Genomic DNA, 20,703 nt, shown 5'->3' with positions numbered 1-20,703 from the left:
AGCGGTGTAAAAAAATCTACCCCCCATAGCAATGTAGTTAAGCCAACCTAACTCTAGTGTAGGCAGTGCTAAGTTGATGGAAGAATTCTTCCATGAACCTAACTACAACCTCTTGGGGAGGTGAATTAACTACAGAGATGGAGAACCCATCCTCTTGCTATAGTAAGCATCTACACTGAAGTGCTATAGGTGCCATAGCCTTGGTCAAGTTGGTTCTTTTTAGATGAAAGAAATAAAACTGATAACCCCACAAAACTCAAATAATCAGAAAAACTTTAGACTTCTTACCTAAGGAGCAGAAACAAACCACACCCTAAACTTTACATACCAATAAGTGCATCAAGGCATTTGAGTGACTATAAAAGTAGTAAAAGAAAAAGCTCTGTGGGCCTTCTGTAGCTTAATTATATTGATTCTGAAGCTTGATGTGCTGATTTTTAGCAATATATTTATTCCATGCCAATAAGGTTATTGAAAAGTAATCCCTTTGTCAGAGGACTTGTCTCAAATGAGTTTTCTGCTTGCTACTCACTTGCATCCTAGACTGTCTCTGTATGTGCGCATCCAGTTGGAACTCAGCTTCATTACTTGAGCTGTCACAAATTTTAGTACATAGATGTGCTCTCTTTTCCTATTGCCATAAATGGATATAGCTCACTTATGGTACATTCTGTACAGAACCTCATTAATATCATTTTGCTAATCCACAAGCCCTTTAATTCTCACAAAAATGGCAATTTCACCTGATTTCTCATCAAAGATTTAATACCAGAGATCTGCATTAAGATCTCATATTAAGACTTGATTACTTTTACAAATTGTACTAAAATGCATGTACTAGTAAACCAATAATACTTGGTATTTAAGAGCAAAGTACTTAAAAAAATTATTGGCCTCATATATACCTAAGTACCTCATGAGTATGTGAGGTTTGATTTATTTTGTAGTGTTTTGAAGATTTAAATGGTGTATAAGTATTGTACAATGAAGTATCATTAAAGTTAAACTGTACTTGTCAAAATACATGAACAAAATATGCTATTCTATAGTACCTTAGTTTAAAAAAAAAATTGCTCAATTATCAACACCTGGTAATTTGCAATGGATTTCCTGTTTATTAGTGTGAATTAACTTTTCTGGGTAATTGTGTGACAGAAGAGCCCCACACTAATATTTACAAGTGAAGGGGATGGAGTTAAGATGTTCTAAGACTGGATCCTTTTTTTTTTTTTTTTTAGAATGTACTTTTTTTAGTATATAACTTTTTTGTGTGAGTAAAATTCTTTAATTAACTTTTGCACTAACCGTGCTTTTTACTGGGAGAATTAGGGTCAGATACACTAATTTGCCAAATGTTGAGATATTAATAATGAAACTGCAAAGTCTGTATTCAGAAGCAGCTGACCCAGTCTTGCCCTGAGGGAGGAATAAACATGTTGGGGGAGAAAGGAGTATGAAGGATTTATTATCTTGACCTTGTACTATTGAGAAGTCATCCACTGGACTATGAACAAGGGGCCAAGTGATCTCTGTACTAAGGAAAATGTAGTAATAAAGAAGCTATTACTCAAACCATGTTTGTTATACAGGCTCAAGCAAACCACCACCAGCAAGGTATACATTTACACAGATTTATAGTCCCCTTACTACTCCCCTTCAAATGCTTTATCTATCTGTGACTGGGTAAAGGAATGTTGTGGAGGATGAGTGGTCTGTCTGAATACAATTCACTGTGGTTTGTCATGCATGTAACTTCTGGTATTTCAGATGATGTGCAGGAGGCTTATAACCTGATTAAGGACCTGGAACCTACAACTCCACAGGTAATTGGAGACTTATGGCATGGTTACTTAAAGAAAGAGTTTGTAAGTTGGGGTAGAATCTGCCATGTCCAAGCCAGTACCCTGAGGATTCATCCCTTTTAACACCCTGCACTCATCCTTCCACCACCTTTCACCAGTGCTAAAGCTTTGTATGTGTGAAATATATACATGCATGTAGTATTTTATTTATCATGTTTATTATGGTCATGTGTAGGGGCCAGTAGAAAACGGGGCCTGATTGTGCAAATGTAAATGCACTATACAAATGTAGAATAAGAGACAATCCCTAACCTGAAGAGCTTACAGTCTAAATAGAGAAGACAGACGCAGGGTATGGGAAAGGGATAGAATGCAGAAACAGAGTGAACAATGCGGCGGTGGCAAACATAGTGTTAGTTTTGTGATTTCGTTATTTAAATCCTTTCAGTTGCATTATGTTAAGCGTATTAACTAGACAAGAAGAGTGACGGTGGGAGGTGTTGGAGGAACAGCCAATCAGCAGAGAAGAAGGAATGTTCGGAGTGAAAACTGCCGTGTCCTTGGCTCCTGCTTGAACTGCTCTCTGCCACTCCTGGGCTGACTTATGTCTCTTGCTGACTCTTCCCTGCAGTTTTTTCTCACAGATCACATGGCTGGGGAGGAGAGGGAAGACTTTATGGGTCCTTGTGAGGGGATAGGGTTGTCCTCTGCATAGGTCTGGGTCTGGGAGGTGCTAGGGGGAAGAGGTGGTCTCAGCTGGGCCTCATTTCAACCACTCATCCCAGTTCAACACTATCTATTTGAACTGCTTTCTGCAGCTGCTGGGCCAGCTTCGGTCTCTTTCTCCTCCCTGCATTTTCTTTCTCAAAGCCCACATATATAGAGACACATGCACTGTATAAATACAGTGGATCTGAACAAGAGAAAATGTCTAAAATAGACACTGAGGAAGGCATACTCTGGAAGATTACATGATACAGTGACCAAAACTCCTGAAACCTGTGTACCCTAGAACTTCCACCATTGCTGATGGTGGAGTAGCACCAGCAGTGAATTACGAGTCCTAGTTTTAACAACGTTGGAGCAGCTACTGATGGCTTTGCCACTCAAATTATGCCAGTCATCCCAAACTCATGCTGATAAAACCTTTTGTCCTCTCCACTCCTTCATGTGCTAGCTGTTTGTGTTCATGTATTCTGTATCTATTTACTGGTAATGGAGGTGTGCTGTAAATGTTGCTGTAAACATGAGTTGAGAGTGGCAAAACTACAGGCAAATTATGCAGATCATCCCAGATGAGTACCAATAAATCTTTTATGCCACACCACAGCCATTGTGAATTGTGCATATGCCATATATGTTACAGAAAAAATGTTTTACAAAGTTTTAAAATGTTTATTGGTACTGTTTTATTATCTCTCTCTGCCTGTAAAGCCAGGCTGCTGTAGTTATGAGTCCTACTGTGTAGGCTTTTTAAGAGAGAGAAATTATAATGAATAAATGTTAGAAAGATTTAATATTACCTAAAAGAGCTTTTTAAAAAATAATGTAATTTCTAACATCTGACATTTTAGGATCTTCCATGGCTCGAATCAAATGCTGGTTCCCACTGGCAAAACGGAAATCTTTCTATAGCAATGGTATAAATTCCTTTATTTAGCCCTGCAGGGACCTTCTACAACTGTAAATCGGGCACTAGTTCTAGATTGAATGTTATCAAGTCCTGCTCCTCAGTGTTTGTCAGGAAATTTATATTTCAGGGAAAAGAGGAAACATTTCTCTGGTAGGCTTTTTTGAAAAGGTGACTGGAACTCCTTGGGTTAAGAATGATAGATCCATCTCCACATGTAGGACTTCTATGGGTGTCTGATTTATAAATATATTCCTCACATACATGCTAGTACTTGCCACGAGGTTGATAATATACAGTATGTTAATATGCATAAGAAGGGCCAGATTGGATCATACCAGTGGTTCATCTAGCCCAGTGTCCTGTCTTCCAAGAGTGACCGGTGCCAGATGCTTCAGAGAGAATGAACAGAATTGGGCAACTGAGTGATCCATCCCCTGTTCTCCAGTCCCAGCTTCTTGCAGTAAGAGGCTTAAGACACTATAGGCGCCGACTGTGGGTGCTCCAGGGCTGGAACACCCATGGAGAAAAATTGGTGGGTGCTCAGCAGCCACTTGCCAAGCTCACCTCTACCTCTGCTCCACCTCCTCCCCTGAGCATGCAGCATGTTTGATTTTTCCCCTTAGCTCCCAGCGCTTGCACCGCGAAACAGCTGTTTTGCGCGGCTGGGAGAGAGTGGGGAGGAGAGGGCATGCAGTGCGCTCAGGGAAGAGGCGGGGCTGGGGCGGGGATTTAGGGAAGGGGTCCAATAGGGGCAGGGACGGGGTGGAGTTGGGGCGGGGACTTTGGGGAAGGAGTTGGAATTGGGATGGGGAAATGGTGGAGTCGGGGCAGGGCCGGAGGCGGGCGGGGCATGAGCTCCCACCGGCACTGGGGGAAATTGGCGCCTATGCATGGGGTTGTGTCTCTGGCCATCTTGGCTAAAAGCCAATCCGAGTGGTTCTCAACCAGACGTCTGGGGCCTCCTGGGGGGCTATAAGCAGGTTTCAGATGGTCTGCCAAAATAAACCAGAGAGCAGGGCCAACATTAGACTCACTGGGACTCAGATCAAAAAGCCGAAGCCCAAGCTGCACGTCTCTGAAGCCAAAGCCTTAGCTTTGTGAGACCCTCTGTGGTCCGGGGCCACAGGCAGTTGCCCTGCTTGCTACTCCTAATGCCAGCCCTGGCTTTTAATCTACTGGATATGCAGAAAATCAGTTGTTCTGGCTGAATGCAGACAGATAAGTTGCATTCTGGCTGAATGGGCCAGTGACCTGTGTAAAATGCAGTGAGTTTCTCAGTCCAGCTCCTCTTATTTATTATTGGTAACATGCCATTGTTGTGCTACTGGACAAGTTCCATCAAAAACCGTAATCACAATTGGCATTAATTGTCCCCCTCTTTGGCATGTCAGCAGAGGGGTTCAAGAACTGCAGAGGCTTCAGAGTTGCCTCTCTCGAGGGAGGGGTGGATGAACTATATATACATATGTGGGAAAACTTGCAATGTTTCTGCCTTTGCTGTACCTGACTTATCGGCAGAGGACTTCAGCCTCCAGCACTGTCAATCTAATACCTTTTACCAGCACCGGATTTACTTTTTCATGCTGGTTGAAAGATATCAGTCAGTTTGTCAGCCCTAGAGACTCAAGTTCTCTTTATTCACAGGGTAGGTATAATACTGGCAGAGGCAATGCAAACGTCCATACCCTGGGGCAGAGACACATCTCCTCCTCCCTGGCGTGACCACTTATAAGCCTGAAAGGGGAGTTCAGTCTACTTGGGCCCCTCTTTTGTGACTGATAACATCAGGACAATTCTTGGCAATTTTGATGGTGTTTTTATAATGTTGCTGTCTCTACACAGGACTTTGATTCAGAACCCTAGCTCATTTCACTTAAACTGGCTCACATGCAGGATTTTTGTTTTTGTTATTATTTATTACATGCTGCTGGAGTACAGTCGTATCTGACTACTAATAAAATGAAGTTTGAATAGAGTTGGCATGGGCAGGAACAAAATTTCTAAGTTGCCTGCAGCTGTTTTGTATGTCTTCTGAATTCTTTAACTTGTCTTCTCTGATCCTCTTGTTTGTTGCAGGAGTACATACTCAAGGGAGTGGTGAATGCAGCCCTTGGACAGGAAATGGGCTCAGTGAGTAAAACCCCTCTGTTGCTCCAGCATTTACATTAGTACTAGGGGAGAAAGAAATATGGTATCTGGATTGCAGCTAATGGGAAAGAGGTGGTACTTTCACACTCAAATCCCATGCTTTCTGAGTCCCTTCATTTCTTCTCTCTCCATAATTCACAGTCCAGAGTGAGTGAATTGTGAGTTTCTGTTACTAGCCCTGAGACTCATCCAGACTGAACTGAGCCTCTCTATCCTGCTTACAAAAGCCTTGCTTCCTTTTGCAATGATTCGGTATATATGGGTCCAAGCAATAAGATTCCTTCTTTCCTTATTGTACCTCCGTCCTCATCTTTCCCCTCACCCCACAATATGTGTATTTACTTTGCTCTACTTCACTCTACTCACACCTCTTGGAGCATGCATTCATTCTGTCCCATGGCACCACTCCATGCTCTGGATCTCATGTCATTTGTTTCTCTCCAAGAGGGATCATCTGAAAATTGCTCAACAGTTCTTCCAGCTTGTGGGAGGATCAGCCAGTGAATGTGGTACGTTTGAAATTTTCTTTCTCCATTTTGTAAACACTCTTCTACTGTTACTACAGTATATACCAGGGGTTTTCAACCTTTTTCTTTTTGCAGCCCACCTAAACATGCTATAAAAACTCCACAGCCCGCATGTGCCACAGCTGTTTTTCTGCATGTACAAGCCAGGCTGGCATTAGGCGGTAGCCAGCAGGGCAACTGCCCAGGGCTCCAAGCCACAGGGGGCCCTGCGAAGCTAACCTGCTCTGGTTTCACCTTGAGGCCCGGTTGCCAGGGCTAGACCGGTGGGGCTTTGGCTTTCTGCCCTGGGCCCCAGTGAGTTTAATGCTGGCCCTGCTTGGCGGACCCCTGATACCTGCTTGTGGCCCCCAGGGGGCCTTGGACCCTTGGTTGAGAACTGCTGGTATATACTGTCTTATAATAGTGCCTATGCAATTGCTGACTCTCAGCATGTCTAGTGCCAGGCACTGTGTTGCTGTAGTTATGCTGTTACCAGCATAATGTTTCCACACAGTACATCTGCTGTCATTTGAAACTGAGGATATGCTCTGACACATGTGCACACAATTTTGAGCATGTTATAGACACCTACATTGTTCCAGTTAGAGCAATCGGTTTGTAATAAAACAGCATCTCTATCAATGTAAAATGGTACATCTCTACCCTGATATAACCCGGTAAAGCAGTGCTCCGGGGGTGGGGGGCTGCACACTCTGGTGGATCAAAGCAAACTTGATATAATACGGTTTCACCTATAATGCGGTAAGATTTTTTGGCTCCTGAGGACAGCGTTGTATCGAGGTAGAGGTGTACTTCTATCATAAACAGTCACATTAACAGCAGCATTTGGGCTGGAGATGGGCCCAGTGATATACCAAATACACAGTACAGTAAAAGCTGTTTTATCCGGCACTTCACCAACCGGAAAGCTCTCTAAACTGGCATTTCTGATCTTCATTAAAATTCCTGTTTATAGTCCAGTTGCCGTGGGGCTGGCAGGGGGTTGGGGTGCCAGAGGGAATGTGGAGCGCGGGTTCTGGGAGGGAGTTTCAGTGCGGGAGAGGGCTCGGGGCAGCAAGTTGGGACATGGAAGAAAGTGCAGGGTGCCAGATCCGGAGCGCGCTTACCTTGGGCGGCTCCCCGCAAGTGATGACCTGTCCCAGCTGCTCCTAGGCAGAGGCATGGCAGGCAGCTCTACGCGCTGCCTCCACCCGCAGGTGCCACCCCCGCAGCTCCCAATGGCCATGGTTCCCAGCCAATGGGAGCTGGGGAGCTAGCACTCGGAGGAGGGTAGAGCCGCCTTCCGTGCCTCTGCCTAGGAGCAGCTGGGACAGGTCACCGCTTGTGGGGAGTCACCCAAGGTGAGCATCCCCCAGATCTGGCACCCCGCACCCCAGCCATACAGCCCTTCCAGTACCCAAACTCCTCCCTCTTAGTTAACCAGCATTTTTTACTTAGCGGCAACCCCCATTCCCCCAACGTGCCAGATAAAACAGCTTTTACTGTATTATCTTCAAGTAGCATATTTTTGTCTAAATTAGACTGTCTCTGCCTTAAGGAGCTTACAATGTTTTATACGTTCAGGGCAGCACATGCTAATAGCATTTAATAAAGAGGAACAATAAGAACTCTCAGTGCAGTGTTCCAAAATGTACTGTACTTATATATATTATAACACACCAGCCATTCTGCTGCCTGCTTAAGGTCATTCTGCTGCCCTTAGACTTTGCATTTGCTTCCCTAGATTTAGGATGGGGATTATAGTTTTGCTGCCTTTGTATGAGAGCCTTTGCTAACATAGTTGGCCTAAAAGTCAAAATCTAGCATTTCCTTCTATTGCCAGTCCTTGGTGGTCTCTCAGGATTAAAGATCTAGTACCACTAGATTGTCTGTGCCCTGCATCAGCATATCTAACTGTTACAAACCATCATTCCTTTCTAGTTTTGTGTGTTTCGTAAAGTGAAGAAAATCCTGCTTTAGTGTTTTGGGGGGTTTTTTTGGAAGGGGGCCAGAGAAGTGATTGATAGCACCTTCACAAGCCTGTTAACTTACTGGGAATTTTCAAAGATCAATGGACAAACAGAAAAAGCAGAGCACTTTCTTTGTTGTGATTCTGGTCTTTCTACATCTCTCACTCTCTACAGAGATCCCAGGACCAGACATGGAGTTGGAAAATGTTTAAAAAACTGTTGAGAACAGGGTACTTTATGAGAACTATGTCACACATTCAGCAAAGTCTTACAGAGGTCAGCGGTTAGATCTCTGTTGTTTCTGGTTAGATTACTGACTTAGGAAATTAAAAAACACACAATGAGCAGAGTTAGGGTATGAGTCCTTCCATTCAGGAGCTGTGTAAGTTTAGACTTTTAATTATTGTGTGGTTTCAGAAAAACTCAAGAAGCATCCATTATGTAGCAACCATTATCTACCTTTCTTCCACAATAAAACCTGCCCAAAATCAACAGCTTACACTGCATTTCAGCTAGGAAAAAAGATGGCTAAAACTATTGATCACCAATGGCTCATAAACTGGAATTGACATTGCAAATGAGGGCATTAGAGCAGGGGTGGCCAACCTGTGGCTCTGGAGCCACATGCGGCTCTTCAGAATTAATGTGCAGCTCCTTGTATAGGCACCGATTCCAGGGATGGAACTACAGGTGCCAAGTTTCCAATGTTCCGGGAGTGCTCACTGCTTAACCCCTGGCTCTGCGACAGGCCCTGGCCCCAGGGACTCCACCCCTTCCCACCCACTTCCCTGAGCCTGCAATGCCTTTGCTTCTCCCCCCACCGTCCCTCTAGAGCCTCCTGCACACCACGAAACAGCTGATGGGGAGGGAGGGGGAGGCGCTAATGGGTGGGGCTGCCAGTGGGTGGGAGGCACTGGGAGCAGGGTGAGGGAGCTGGTATGTGTGTTTGGGGGGAGGGAGGGCTGCTGACGTATTACTGTGGCTCTTTGGCAATGTACATTGTTAAATTCTGGCTCCTTCTCAGGCTCAGGTTTACCACCCCTGCACTAGAGGTTGCTTTTTTGTTTGTTTTTTTTTTACTGTCACTGTAAAGGTGCGGGAGTCACCCCTGCAGCGCCTCTTGCTGGTAGTCTCAGGGAATTTAGCTCTTTTCCAGCCTTGGAGTGCCCTCTGCAGGGCCGGTGTCCCACTTGTAGCTGGCCCCGTGTCCCTCCCAGACCCCAGTGCCTCTTTATCCTGGGGCTTCCCCCTGGCAATACCCCACCAGTCTCTGTGGGTCTCCCCTCTCTGGGAAACCCCCAACCCTCTAATCCCCATCTTGCTTCAGTCTGGGCTACTGCCAGTCATCACCAAGCCCCCACTCCCTGGGGCAGACTGCAGTGTAAAAGCCACTCATCATAGGCAAGGGGGTTTGGACCTGCTGCCTTCCTCTGCCTCCCAGTACCTCTATGGGCCTTGGACCAGGCCCTGCAGCCTGGGGAGTTGCCAGCCTGGAGCGTCTCAGGCCTTTCCCCAGCTCTGCTTCACTCCCGGTAGCCTTTCTGCAGGCAGCCAGGCTCTGCTCTCTCCCAGCCTGGACAGAGACTTCTGGGCCTCTGGCTCACAGCCTTTTTATACAGGCCAGCTGTGGCCTGATTTGGGGCATGGCCCAGCTTAGCCAATCAGCTTCCCCAATCAGCCCAGTTTAGCAGCTTTCAGCCACAACCTTCTCCCAGGGCTGATTTTAACCCTTTTGCCGCTGGAGTGGGGGAGCCGCCCCACTATAGTTCCCTGTACCAGTGGTTCCCAAACTTGTTCCGCCGCTTGTGCAGGGAAAGCCTCTGGTGGGCCGGGCCGGTTTGTTTACCTGCCGCGTCCGCAGGTTCGGCCAATTGCGGCTCCCAGGCGGCGCGGTTCACTGCTCCAGGCCAATGGGAGCTGCTGGAAGTGGCGGCCAGTATGTCCCTCGGCCTGCGCCACTTCCAGCAGCTCCCATTGGCCTGGAGCGGTGAACCACGGCCACTAGGAGCCGCGATCGGCCGAACCTGCAGACGTGGCAGGTAAACAAACCGGCCCGGCCCGCCAGGGGCTTTCCCTGCACAAGCGGCGGAACAAGTTTGAGAACCGCTGCCCTATACTCCTGGCAGTTAATGCCAGTGCTCTAAGTGATCTTTCCCAATAGCTCACCTTTCTTTAGCCTCATGGTGGAAAAAGAAATAAGGATCAGATTCCTTGGAGAGAGTAAAAGAAGAACTGAAGGGGGGAGACGCAGTAAATTGTCACATTTTTAACACTTTCACCTAATAAATGGTATATCATTTCTGTAGCTGAGCATATGTCTTAGTAAGTATCCAGTTCTCATTAGACAAACTTAATTCTCAATATGAGTGGACTCTGTAGCCCACGCAAGTGGCTGCTGCTGGCACACCTATAGCTGGTAGCTCTACCTCCTCGAACACAAGGATTGCACACTACGCCAAAATAATGGAGACTAAGCACCCCCTCTTCATCTTCAATCGTTTAAAGACCAAATCTTGCATTTGGTAAAGGAAAAACATCAAATCACTGGCAGTGAAAACTCTTTTCTGGTCTTCATATTACCTTCCTTTTGAGTCACTTTAAGTTACACAAAGTATGGAGCTTCTCAAAATGAGGTTTTTTTCCTCTTTCTGCGTGAATCACATGGGATGGATTAGGTCTATAAAATCCCAGCTTTCCTATTTTACTTCCATTTCATTAGTCAAAATGGAACAGAGCTAAGGCAAAGTCACCCATTCACTTCTTGCCATAACAAGTAGTATCCATGGTAAACCAGGTTTGGTGATAGTGGCACCAATCCATGACTATTTTGTGTTCTTTTTATTATCTTTTTAATACCATATTTTATAAAGGCATCATCTCAAAGCATTCTATGAAAGATCGTTATTCAGGAAATATTTCATCCAACACTGGTACTGTACCAGCACAATACTGGTCAGATATTTAACAAAGCACAGTAATGCTACTTATACCTAAGAACAGGGAGTGAAGAATAATATTCTGTTAAAGTGAAATCATAGATAATTGCATTTTGCCTACATAGAATTATCCTCTAACAGGGAATTTGGGCAGAACACTGGGGCAACAGACTTTCAAAGTGTGCCATTGAATTTTTGTATGACCACAGTTAGTCAGGGACCCAGCTTGTCTTTTCCCAAGATAGCGCTTATGTAGCAGCACAATATCCTCAAAACAATATCCTCAAAACAGTGCTGGGGCTTTAGTTTATTACTGACTCCAAGAAAAGAGTATGCTATACTGAATTATAGACACTGCTTCCTGTAGGTTTTCCTCTGGGTGTTTCCCCAAGTACTGATAAGGACCAATTACTTTTCTTAGATGTGATCGGATCATAACCTGAAGCCTTCTTACTTGTTAAGGAATTTGTGCCTCTTAATAATGGTGAAAATCTCAGTTCCGTTTTGGACTCTTTTTACTACTTCAACTGCCACCAAAGAACAATGAGGATAATAAACAGGAATGACAACACTTTCTTGGCAGCTGGCCAGGACTGTGGAACATGCTGCAGGAGATCAGAATGACTGCAAACCTTGCCACCATCAGTGTGGAATGCAAAACTTACTACTTCCGCTTAGCTTTTCACAATAATAAAAACTGTGTGAGGGAGAGAAACAGATTCTTCTTTAGAATTTGTAAGGCACTCAGATCCTATAGTGATGGGTGAAGTATAATTGCCTGAAATAATATGAGTTAGTGAGGTCTGTAATCTTTATGGGGAAAGTGAACTAAGTCTAGTGGAGTATTCAGCCCATCACATAATGATGGATGGGGACATGATGGTATCTCTGGCACATACATATGGAAATAACATTCAGGATGTTATGGTCTCTGGCCATTAATGGGAAAATAATTCCAGTCTCCAGCCATTGTGTGTTGTATGTTCGGAGTTCATAAACCAGTATATAGAATTTTCTAAGGGATGGTTTGCAGGAAGGGGAAAAGGGGTGTCTGTGGCTATATTCTGAAAGTTCAGTGGGAGGCTGTATTTTACAAATATGGAAATATGGGTGTTACGAAGAGGAAAAACTAGAACTCTAAGATTAATGCCCCAGTTGACTGTGTCTTGGAAATGTGTAGTGTTAGCCTGAGTTGTATGAGATGTATGGATATTACTTTAATTAAATGCATTTTAAAAAAAATAACTATGCAGAGAGGAATGTGCTGGGATAAGGTGATCTCCAGCTAGAAAGTGGAAGATGAGTGGGAATGTAGGGGGGGAGAATAAATCTCAAGAATTTCTTGACCTTTGAACATTCTGTTTTTATAAATTAATGTTCCATTAACTTGATTAATTTATAAAGAAAATATATTCTTAATTTTTACTCTCCTTAAATATTTCTTTATATTTTGTTTGGATCTTGTATAATATAAATTGCTATGGATTTATGAACTTAAATATCTTGGTAGGTGTGTGGGGCGGTCTCTTTTGGGGTTTCTTTATGCCTTCCATTGCCTTGAGGGGTGTGGAAGAACACTGAGGTTTATTTAACTTATTGCCCTGACACATGGAGATGCATTTAGTGATGGACATATATTTAAGCAAAGGGAAAATTAAACACACAAGCCAATTTCTGTTCCCAAGTAGGTACTAGAATATAATACATAGTGAAGTGACCGGGGAAGCCGGAGTATAGAGCAGTGGTCCCCAAACTGTAGGGTGTGCCCTCCCCCAGGGGGATGCAGAGGAACATGCAGGGGGAGGGGCTGGCCAGCCCCCACGAGCGGTGGGGAGGGAGCACCACCCAGCTCTGACCTCAGCCCCACAGCTCCACTCCACCCCCAGATTAGCTCTGCCTCCAGTGGGAGCTGCACTCCGCCCCCTGCTCTGTCCCCAGCCTAGCTCCAGCCCCAACCACAGCTCCACTCCACCCGCCAGCCCAGCTCCAGCTCCGGCCCCTCCTCTGCTTCCAGCCCAGCTGCAACTCCACTTCCTGCCCAGTTCTGCCCTCTTTCCCTCTCTGCCACCAGGCTAGCTCCACTTCTAGCCCTAGCTCCTCCCCCATCCCCACTTCTGTACCCAGCTCCACCTTCAGCCCAAGTTCCTCTGCTGCGGAAGCCATGGCTGTGCAATAATTGGTGGGGGAGGGGATAGCGCAGACAGATTCCATTACTGGTAAGAGGAGGTGTTACAGGAAAAGTTTGGGCACCACTGGTGTAGAAAAACCACACTAGAGCAATCCTACAAGGAAGGACAATAAGATTGGAGTCTGGCAGCGGATAGAGAAGTGGAGCAAAAACATACCCATTTTCAGTTGGTTTCTTACATTCCCCATTAGTGGACTCTGTTTAAATACTCAAGTTTTTGTTTTGTTTGGTTTTGTTTTTACATTCAACCAAAGTGTGTGTGTGTTTTATACAAAGACATCATACTTAGAGGTGATATTAAGGTGTTAAATTGCAGAGCCGTGTGATAACACTTTTGATTGTCTCCTAATCCTCTGTCCACTAGAATAAATCCCCCTGGGATATGGATTAATTTTTCAGGGCCCCTGAACAACTTCAAAGTGCTGCTTCATTAAAAAAGCAAAAACAAAACTTTTTCCTCTCAAATGGGGCATTTTCCATTCTATAACTCCTGCCAAAGGCCCAGATAAAACCTTCAGCTAGGGATGGATTTCTGTGTTTGAAAACTGTCATAATATTGGGGTTAACTATACATCTGCCACCTTCATGACTTCCTCGAGGCATACCCTTAGGTCTCAAGCCTCTAGCTGTACCCTTTTTCGGGGCAGGAACCAGTGTTCCTCTCTCTCCAGATCCGAATTTTAGAGCTGCAGTCCCCTTACAATTCACTGTGATGATTATCCCAGCCCATCTGACTTTATTTCAGCACCTGCAGTTCTGCTGTTTCTCAGGGACAATAACAGTTAATCAGTGACCAGTCAGCTTTCACAAAGCATAGTACAATTATTTATGACAAAAGCATTACAGAGAAAACATATCATAAAACAATAAACAGCCTACATACATGCTAAACTTACCAGCTATCCACATGAAATCCTGATAGGTCCATATACAAAGGTGTCAGTTCTTTGTTGCAGAATGGGTCTGTCCTGAATAAATTCAAGCTGACTCTGTACAGTTTGGAGCCTTTGTCTTTCAGACCTCCTGAATCAGGTAAATTAAGCAGCAAAGAATCCTGTGGCACCTTATAGACTAACAGACGTTTTGCAGCATGAGCTTTCGTGGGTGAATGCCCACTTCGTTGGATGCTAAATTAAGTCAATGCTACTTCTCCTGGGGGATGTAGCTTCACCTGTCTGGATATCTGCATAACCAGCATTGGGAACTTGCATTAATTATTAACATCCCTCCTCTAAGTGATTCCAGATTACATAGGAACCCCACCCAGTGAACCAGGAACACAGAGATACACATAATGCTTATTGATACAATAGTCAATGAATATCTCCTGGGTCCATAACCTTTGGCTCATCTCAATACATGAGATTTTGAGGTTTTCACATTTCCAGGGTCTCACATCTGTCACAACTTCCAATCTTGTTATCTCTTGACCCTGCAGGACAAGAAATGGAAGCTATATACTCATATACTCAGTAGTGTTGCCTGGTGGATAGGGTACTGAACTGGGACTCGAGAGATGTGGGTTCTATTTGAGGCTCTGCCACTGGCTGTCTGAGTGACCTTGAGCAAATCACCTCACCTCTAATTATTCCCCATCTGTAAAATGGGAATAATGATACTGATCTTCCTTTGTAAAGTGCTTTGAGATCTACTGATGAAAAGTGCCGTATAAGAGTACCATGTTGTTTGTATACCATTGTGAAGGGAGATTAACAGTTTTCCAGTGGGACATGGCAAGGCCTGGTATGGAGTCCAATATAAAGGACTTAATATATGTGAACTTTTTAGATTTAGAAAAGTTATTTTGGGAAACAATCTTGCATTATCTCGGAGCAGGATAGGGAAGGATGACCAGATGAACTAATAGCTATTCTCCATCTGTAGTGTAGTCCCTTGTCTCAAAGAGGCAGGTTATACTATTTTCTAGGACTTTGTTGGCAATTTGGGAGGCAGATATCCGAGTTAATTTTCCACCCCCCCCCACCCCCCCATTTTAAATATCTGCCTTTTCCTCTCATGTCTTAGATACAATCCCAGGGAGACAGTGCATGGCCTCCTGCTTCTTTCTGCTCAGACAATTTGATGATGTCCTGATTTACCTCAACTCAGTCAAGGTCAGTAGAGCACCTTAACTACTGCTGTGTTTACCAGCTTTTTCTGCTAAGAGCTTTTTCTCTCAGGCCTGTGTGTGCATAATTCCCATTGAGAGAAGAAATCTTACTTATCTGGGGTGGGAAATTTCCATTGGGTGTCTGATCATTTTTTCTATCTTTTCTATCTTTTTTTTTTTGTTGGAGAAATGAAAACAATGGCACATTCTTGTATATAATATTGATATACATAACATCAAGAGGTTTATCTTCAGCTGCAAACCAGTGTTCTCTATTTGCGGAGTGATAGGAGCTGCCTGCCTTCCAAACTCAACCAACAGAGGGAACTAATGAAAAGCCTGACCTTGTAGCCTTTGATTAATTTAGCATGCAAATTGCACAAGTCACTAATAGGTTATTTTGCTCAAGCAGCTACACAAATTTTTTAAAGGAGATGAGATTGGTGAATCACACACAGACACGAGGACTTTATTTAGTACTTAAATACATACAAGTATAATAGCAATAATAGAAAAGCAAAATAAATATAGCAGAACAATTCCCTGCATTATGCATTCTCACACCCATGTGGAGACAATCAGAAGTATCAGAGGATGGAAGGAAAAGTAAGTGGAGAATATCAGAAGTGAGGTGTGACAATCTAAACTTCCGCATCCTGTCATGCTGATGTGCCCACTGGGGTTGGTCTGACAACCTTTTTATACCCTTTTTCCTTACATCCCTCATGCATCCGGTAACCATATTTAGATTGCCTATCACCGTGGTCCCCAACCTTTCTGTGGCCAGTAGCACATTCATGTTTTCAGAAGAGTGTGGCAGGCGCCAACAGTTTTTCAAGGCTTATTTTGTATTTGTACATTAAATAATATGAAAAACATATTTAATATTACGTAATATATGAATCCAGAGAGAAGAGAGAGGCTGGAGAGAAGCCTCGAGCACAGAGAACACCGGCGCCTGCAGCCCCAGAGATCTCTGTCCCCGGCAGGCGCGGGGCCGTGGCTTCTCTCTGGCTTAAGCCACGGCCCCGCACCGACAGGGACCGAGAACACCAGCGTCCACAGCCTGCAGCCCTGGAGTTCTCTGTCCCCGGCAGGCACGGGGCCGCGGCTTCTCTCTCCTGCTGGGCACTAGGCGGGCACACATAAATGCCCCGGTGGGCGCCTTGGTGCCCGTGGGCACCATGTTGGGGACCACTGACCTATCATCTCCTGTCCAGGTGTGGCTTTCGGGGAAACCATAATTGGGGTTCTGATTGCTGACATAAGCTATTTGTGTCAATACATTTCCCAATGTTTCCAGCACATTAATGTGGTTAACTTGATGGTTACATATACCAAAAATCCCCTAAAAATCTGTTATTTCAAGCTTAAACTCCTCTTTTGTGGTTTATTTGTTTATCACAAGATGCATATTACTAAATCTTATAGCCTTAGGTCAAGCACTGTAGGCTATAACTCTCTAGCTCGCCTACTTTTGCAGAGCCTATAACACGTATGTTTACATTTGTTTTCCCTACTTGCATTACAACTTTAATTATTTTTTATCATCAACATCTTTACACATTTTAACTTTCCCTAACATATAGGCTATAATTTGATTTTAAAACGTAAACCTTCCAAGAGCAAATCAGGGATCAAGGGTGAATAATCTATCCCATCCAGCACAGTGCAGTATTGCGCGCGCACACATACGTACACTTGTCTGTCATTTGCATGCCTGAAGGAGCAGCTTCCTGAGCTCAGTTGGTGAAGAGATTCTGATTTGCACATGAGCAGCTTTTTCCTGGGCCACCCACTAGAGGATACTAGTGTACACAGGCACGCGCACACCCCCTCCCCTGTTCCTTTGATCATTCACTTGGAATATGTACAAACAGTTCCTGTAGTTTATTTGATATTATTTATATTATCTCAGTATAATATAGCAGAGTTTGAAGTAACTTTGGAAATGGGAAGTAGATGAGAAGAAAAGCAGATTAGAAATGAAACATGCAGATGAGATAACTAAAATAAAGACACCAGATCATGAAGCTGAAAAACAATGATTGTTGGATTAAAGGGCAGCTAAGGAGTGCCAGAGAAATAGGTGCTGTACAAAGCCAGTTCCAGAAGTCTAGGATAACTCAGCCTATGAGTGCTTGAACATTCCCTGCTGACTAAGGCCTGGTGCCAGTTGGCACCAGGCCCCTCCATACATTCCAAATCGAGGGTGATTAGGTTAACCCCTTGTATACCATGCATTGCCAGTGCTTTCAAGCATAAAGAGCTCACAAAAGAATCTAATATGTCCATACCTAGAGATGAAAGATGTGTCCCTAGGCATGGCTAAACATTAACAAGGGTGGGCAAGGGAATAGTACTTCTTCGAGTGCTTGCTCATATCGATTCCAATTAGGTGTGCACGTGCACGTTCGTCGGAAGATTTTTACCCTAGCAACACTTGGTGGGTCGGCTGGGCGCCCCCTGGAGTGGCGCCGATATAGCGCCGGATATATACCCCTGCCGACCCATCCGCCCCTCAGTTCCTTCTTACCGCCTGTGTCGGTCGTTGGAACAGTGGAGCGCGGCTTAACTGACCTCCACCTCCCTAGCTATTCGCTCGTTTTTTCATAGTTATTGTGTATATAGTTCAATATTTTATATTTCTAGTTAAGTTTTATTAGTTTTAGTAGTAGTTAGTATAGATAGTTGAGAGGGATCGGGGCTTAGCCCCTTCCCCTCACCCGATACCGGCGCCCATGCCCGGTTTGCCGGGTTTTAAACCGTGCTCGACCTGTGTCATAGGCCGATGCCCACAGGAGATCCGCACAACTCCTGTCTCAGGTGCTTGGGCGAATCCCACCTCGCGGACAAGTGCCGCATTTGCAAGGCGTTCAAACCCCGGACGAAAAAGGAGTGGGACATTCACCTCAAGCAGCTCCTGATGGAGGCAGCTCTCACTCCTCCATCTTCAGCACCGGCCACGGCACCGGGGACGAGTGCCTCCTCCGCACCGGAGCGCACTGGCACCGTGAAGGCTCCTCGACATCAGCCGTCACCGGCCCAAACTCCTGCCCGGCACCGTCCACTCTCCCCACGTGGCAAGAAGCACAAGGCTCCTGTGGCCCCCGCACCTGCGACGCAGTCGGAGCGCGCGTCGAAGTCGGACCGCCCGGCACCGTCAACTGCCGCGGCACCAACACCTGCTGCACCGTTGATTCCGGTCTCACAAGAGCCGTTGAGTCCGGTGCCCATCAGCTCCCCGGCACGCACCGTGGTTGAGCTTATCGTGCCTTCCATGCCGGAGACATTCTCTATGGCAAGGGAGTTGATTGCCTTAATGGACCCTGGGCCGCCTCAGCCCCTGGCACCGCTGGTGCGGGCTGCTCAATCATTAGGCAAGCCTGCCCTGCTGAGACCTCCCTCGCCGGGCGCCACCGAACATCGTCGCTCAAGGTCCAGATCCCGCAGACTTTCGCGGTCCTGTCATCGATCCCGGTCCCACTCGCAGTCCCGGTACTGCTATCCATCTAGGCACCGGTCGTACTCGTGGCACCGGTCAAGATCCCGTTAGCCAACCCGGTACTCTTGGCACCGATCCAGGTCCCGGCACCTCACCTCTTGCAGCCGGTCGAGGCGTAGAGATTCGAGACTTCAGTCGACCTCCCGGCACCGTGCTGGTAGCAGGTCCCGATCTCCTTTCCGGTACCAGTACGACCCCCAGTACCGTTCCCCGGTGCCGCATGGGGTACACGGATCATCGGGATACAGAGGCCCTCCCCAAACGGGCTCAGCTCGTCCATGGCCGTCTTGGCATGCATCGGTCTCCTCCCATGCGGACAGTGCCTCCTATGGGGACTCTGATAATCACAGCACACCCAAAGAGCCCACGGCCTGGACCATGGACCACAACAGTAGCCCTTTTGGACGCCTTGGGCATATCACCAGGCCCAAGATGAACCTGCTGTAACATCGTGTTCTGTTGCTTCAGAACACCGCATGCCAGAAGCAACGGTCAGCAGGCCTCCACCAGCTGGTATGGAGGAAGCTACAGCCCCTGCACCAGACATCCAGGCTTTTCCAGTTCCTGATGTCCCCCAGGACCAGGAGCCTCTTCAGGACCCACTCATCCCGGGACTTTCTTCCTCCTCTTCCCCGGACAAGGCGGTAGCGGGGACATCATCGTCGGGACCACCTCCCATTGACCTCAGGTCACATCAGGACCTCCTCTGGCGGGTCGCACAGAATATCAACTTGCCCGAAGAGGAGGTCCCAGAGGTGGAGGACCCGGTAATAGATATATTATCGGCGGAGACACCCACCCGAGTGGCCCTACCCTTCATCCGTTCGATCTAGGCTAGAGCAGATACTATCTGGCAATCTCCGGCGTCCATCCCGCCCACAGCTAGAGGGGTCGAACGCAAGTACATGGTACCCTCCAAGGGGTATGAGTACTTATATGTACACCCCCCTCCATCTTCATTAGTGGTACAGTCCGTTAATGAACAGGAACGCCACGGCCAACAGGCCTGCCCCAAAATCAAAGGAGGCCAGACGAAGGGACCTATTGGGACAAAAGATCTATTCCGCGGGAGGCCTCCAACTCAGGGTAGCGAACCAGCAGGCCCTCTGAGCAGGTACAATTACAATACCTGGGAGTCAGTAGGGAAGTTTTCAGAACTACTTCCACAGGACTCCCGGCAAGAATTTTCAGCATTGTTGGAGGAAGGCAAGAAGGTAGTGCGAACCTCGCTCCAGGCCTCGCTAGACGCCGCAGATTCAGCAGCTCGGACAGTCGCCTCTGGCATCGCCATGCGACGTATTTCGTGGCTTCAGGTGTCAGGCCTGCCACCTGAACTTCAGTACACGATCCAAGACCTACCATTTGATGGTCAGGGCCTATTTTCACAAAAGACAGACCCCAGGCTTCAGAGTCTGAAAGACAATTGCGTAATCATGCGTTCGCTCGGAATGCATACGCCACAGACTCAAAGACGGTCCTTCCGCCCACAAGCTCAGTGCCCTTACCCCCCACCTAGGCCAAGGCAAGACTTTGCCAGACGTCGAGGTCGTCCTAACCGCAGACGCCAGTCTGGACCTCAAGGGGGTAACAATACGGGTTCCACCAAGCCATCTTCGGGACCCAAATCAAACTTTTGAGGGTGCGCCCGAGAGCAGTGTACCAATGGCCTCCCCGGATCCCTTTCAGTTCTACAACCGCCTTTCCTCCTTCCTCCCTGCGTGGTCCCAACTAACCTCGGATCATTGGGTCCTTTGCACGGTGGAGTCTGGATACCACCTGCAGTTTATTTCAGCCCCTCCCTCCCACCCCCCCCTCCTCGTCCCTCTTCAGGGACCCCTCTCACGAGCAACTCCTCTTACAAGAGGTACTCAGGCTCCGGACAATCGGAGCTATAGAGGAGGTACC

At 46.3% G+C, this 20,703-nt stretch overlaps 1 protein-coding gene across 6 annotated transcripts in view; it reads left to right on the top strand.

Annotated features, from left to right (window-relative positions):
• The window catches only part of TTC26 (tetratricopeptide repeat domain 26), a 99,716-nt gene that overhangs the window by 59,154 nt on the left and 19,859 nt on the right, over positions 1–20,703 (top strand). For 4 of the 6 annotated variants that reach the window (XM_039492456.1, XM_039492447.1, XM_039492466.1 and 1 more), the window contains 4 exons: positions 1,768–1,823; positions 5,512–5,565; positions 6,029–6,092; positions 15,209–15,297. In XM_039492456.1, coding sequence (XP_039348390.1) covers positions 1,768–1,823; positions 5,512–5,565; positions 6,029–6,092; positions 15,209–15,297 — 263 coding nt within the window. Of the gene's footprint in view, positions 1–1,767; positions 1,824–2,250; positions 3,127–5,511; positions 5,566–6,028; positions 6,093–8,233; positions 8,542–15,208; positions 15,298–20,703 lie in introns of those variants that run through there. The other 2 variants (XM_039492484.1, XM_039492493.1) reach the window with 2 other exon arrangements.

The sequence above is a fragment of the Mauremys reevesii genome, linkage group 1 (assembly GCF_016161935.1).
Source record: "Mauremys reevesii isolate NIE-2019 linkage group 1, ASM1616193v1, whole genome shotgun sequence".
Taxonomy (NCBI): Eukaryota; Metazoa; Chordata; order Testudines; family Geoemydidae; genus Mauremys; species Mauremys reevesii.
The sequence above is the reverse complement of the archived record's forward strand: the minus strand, read 5'-3'. Positions and strand labels throughout refer to the sequence as shown.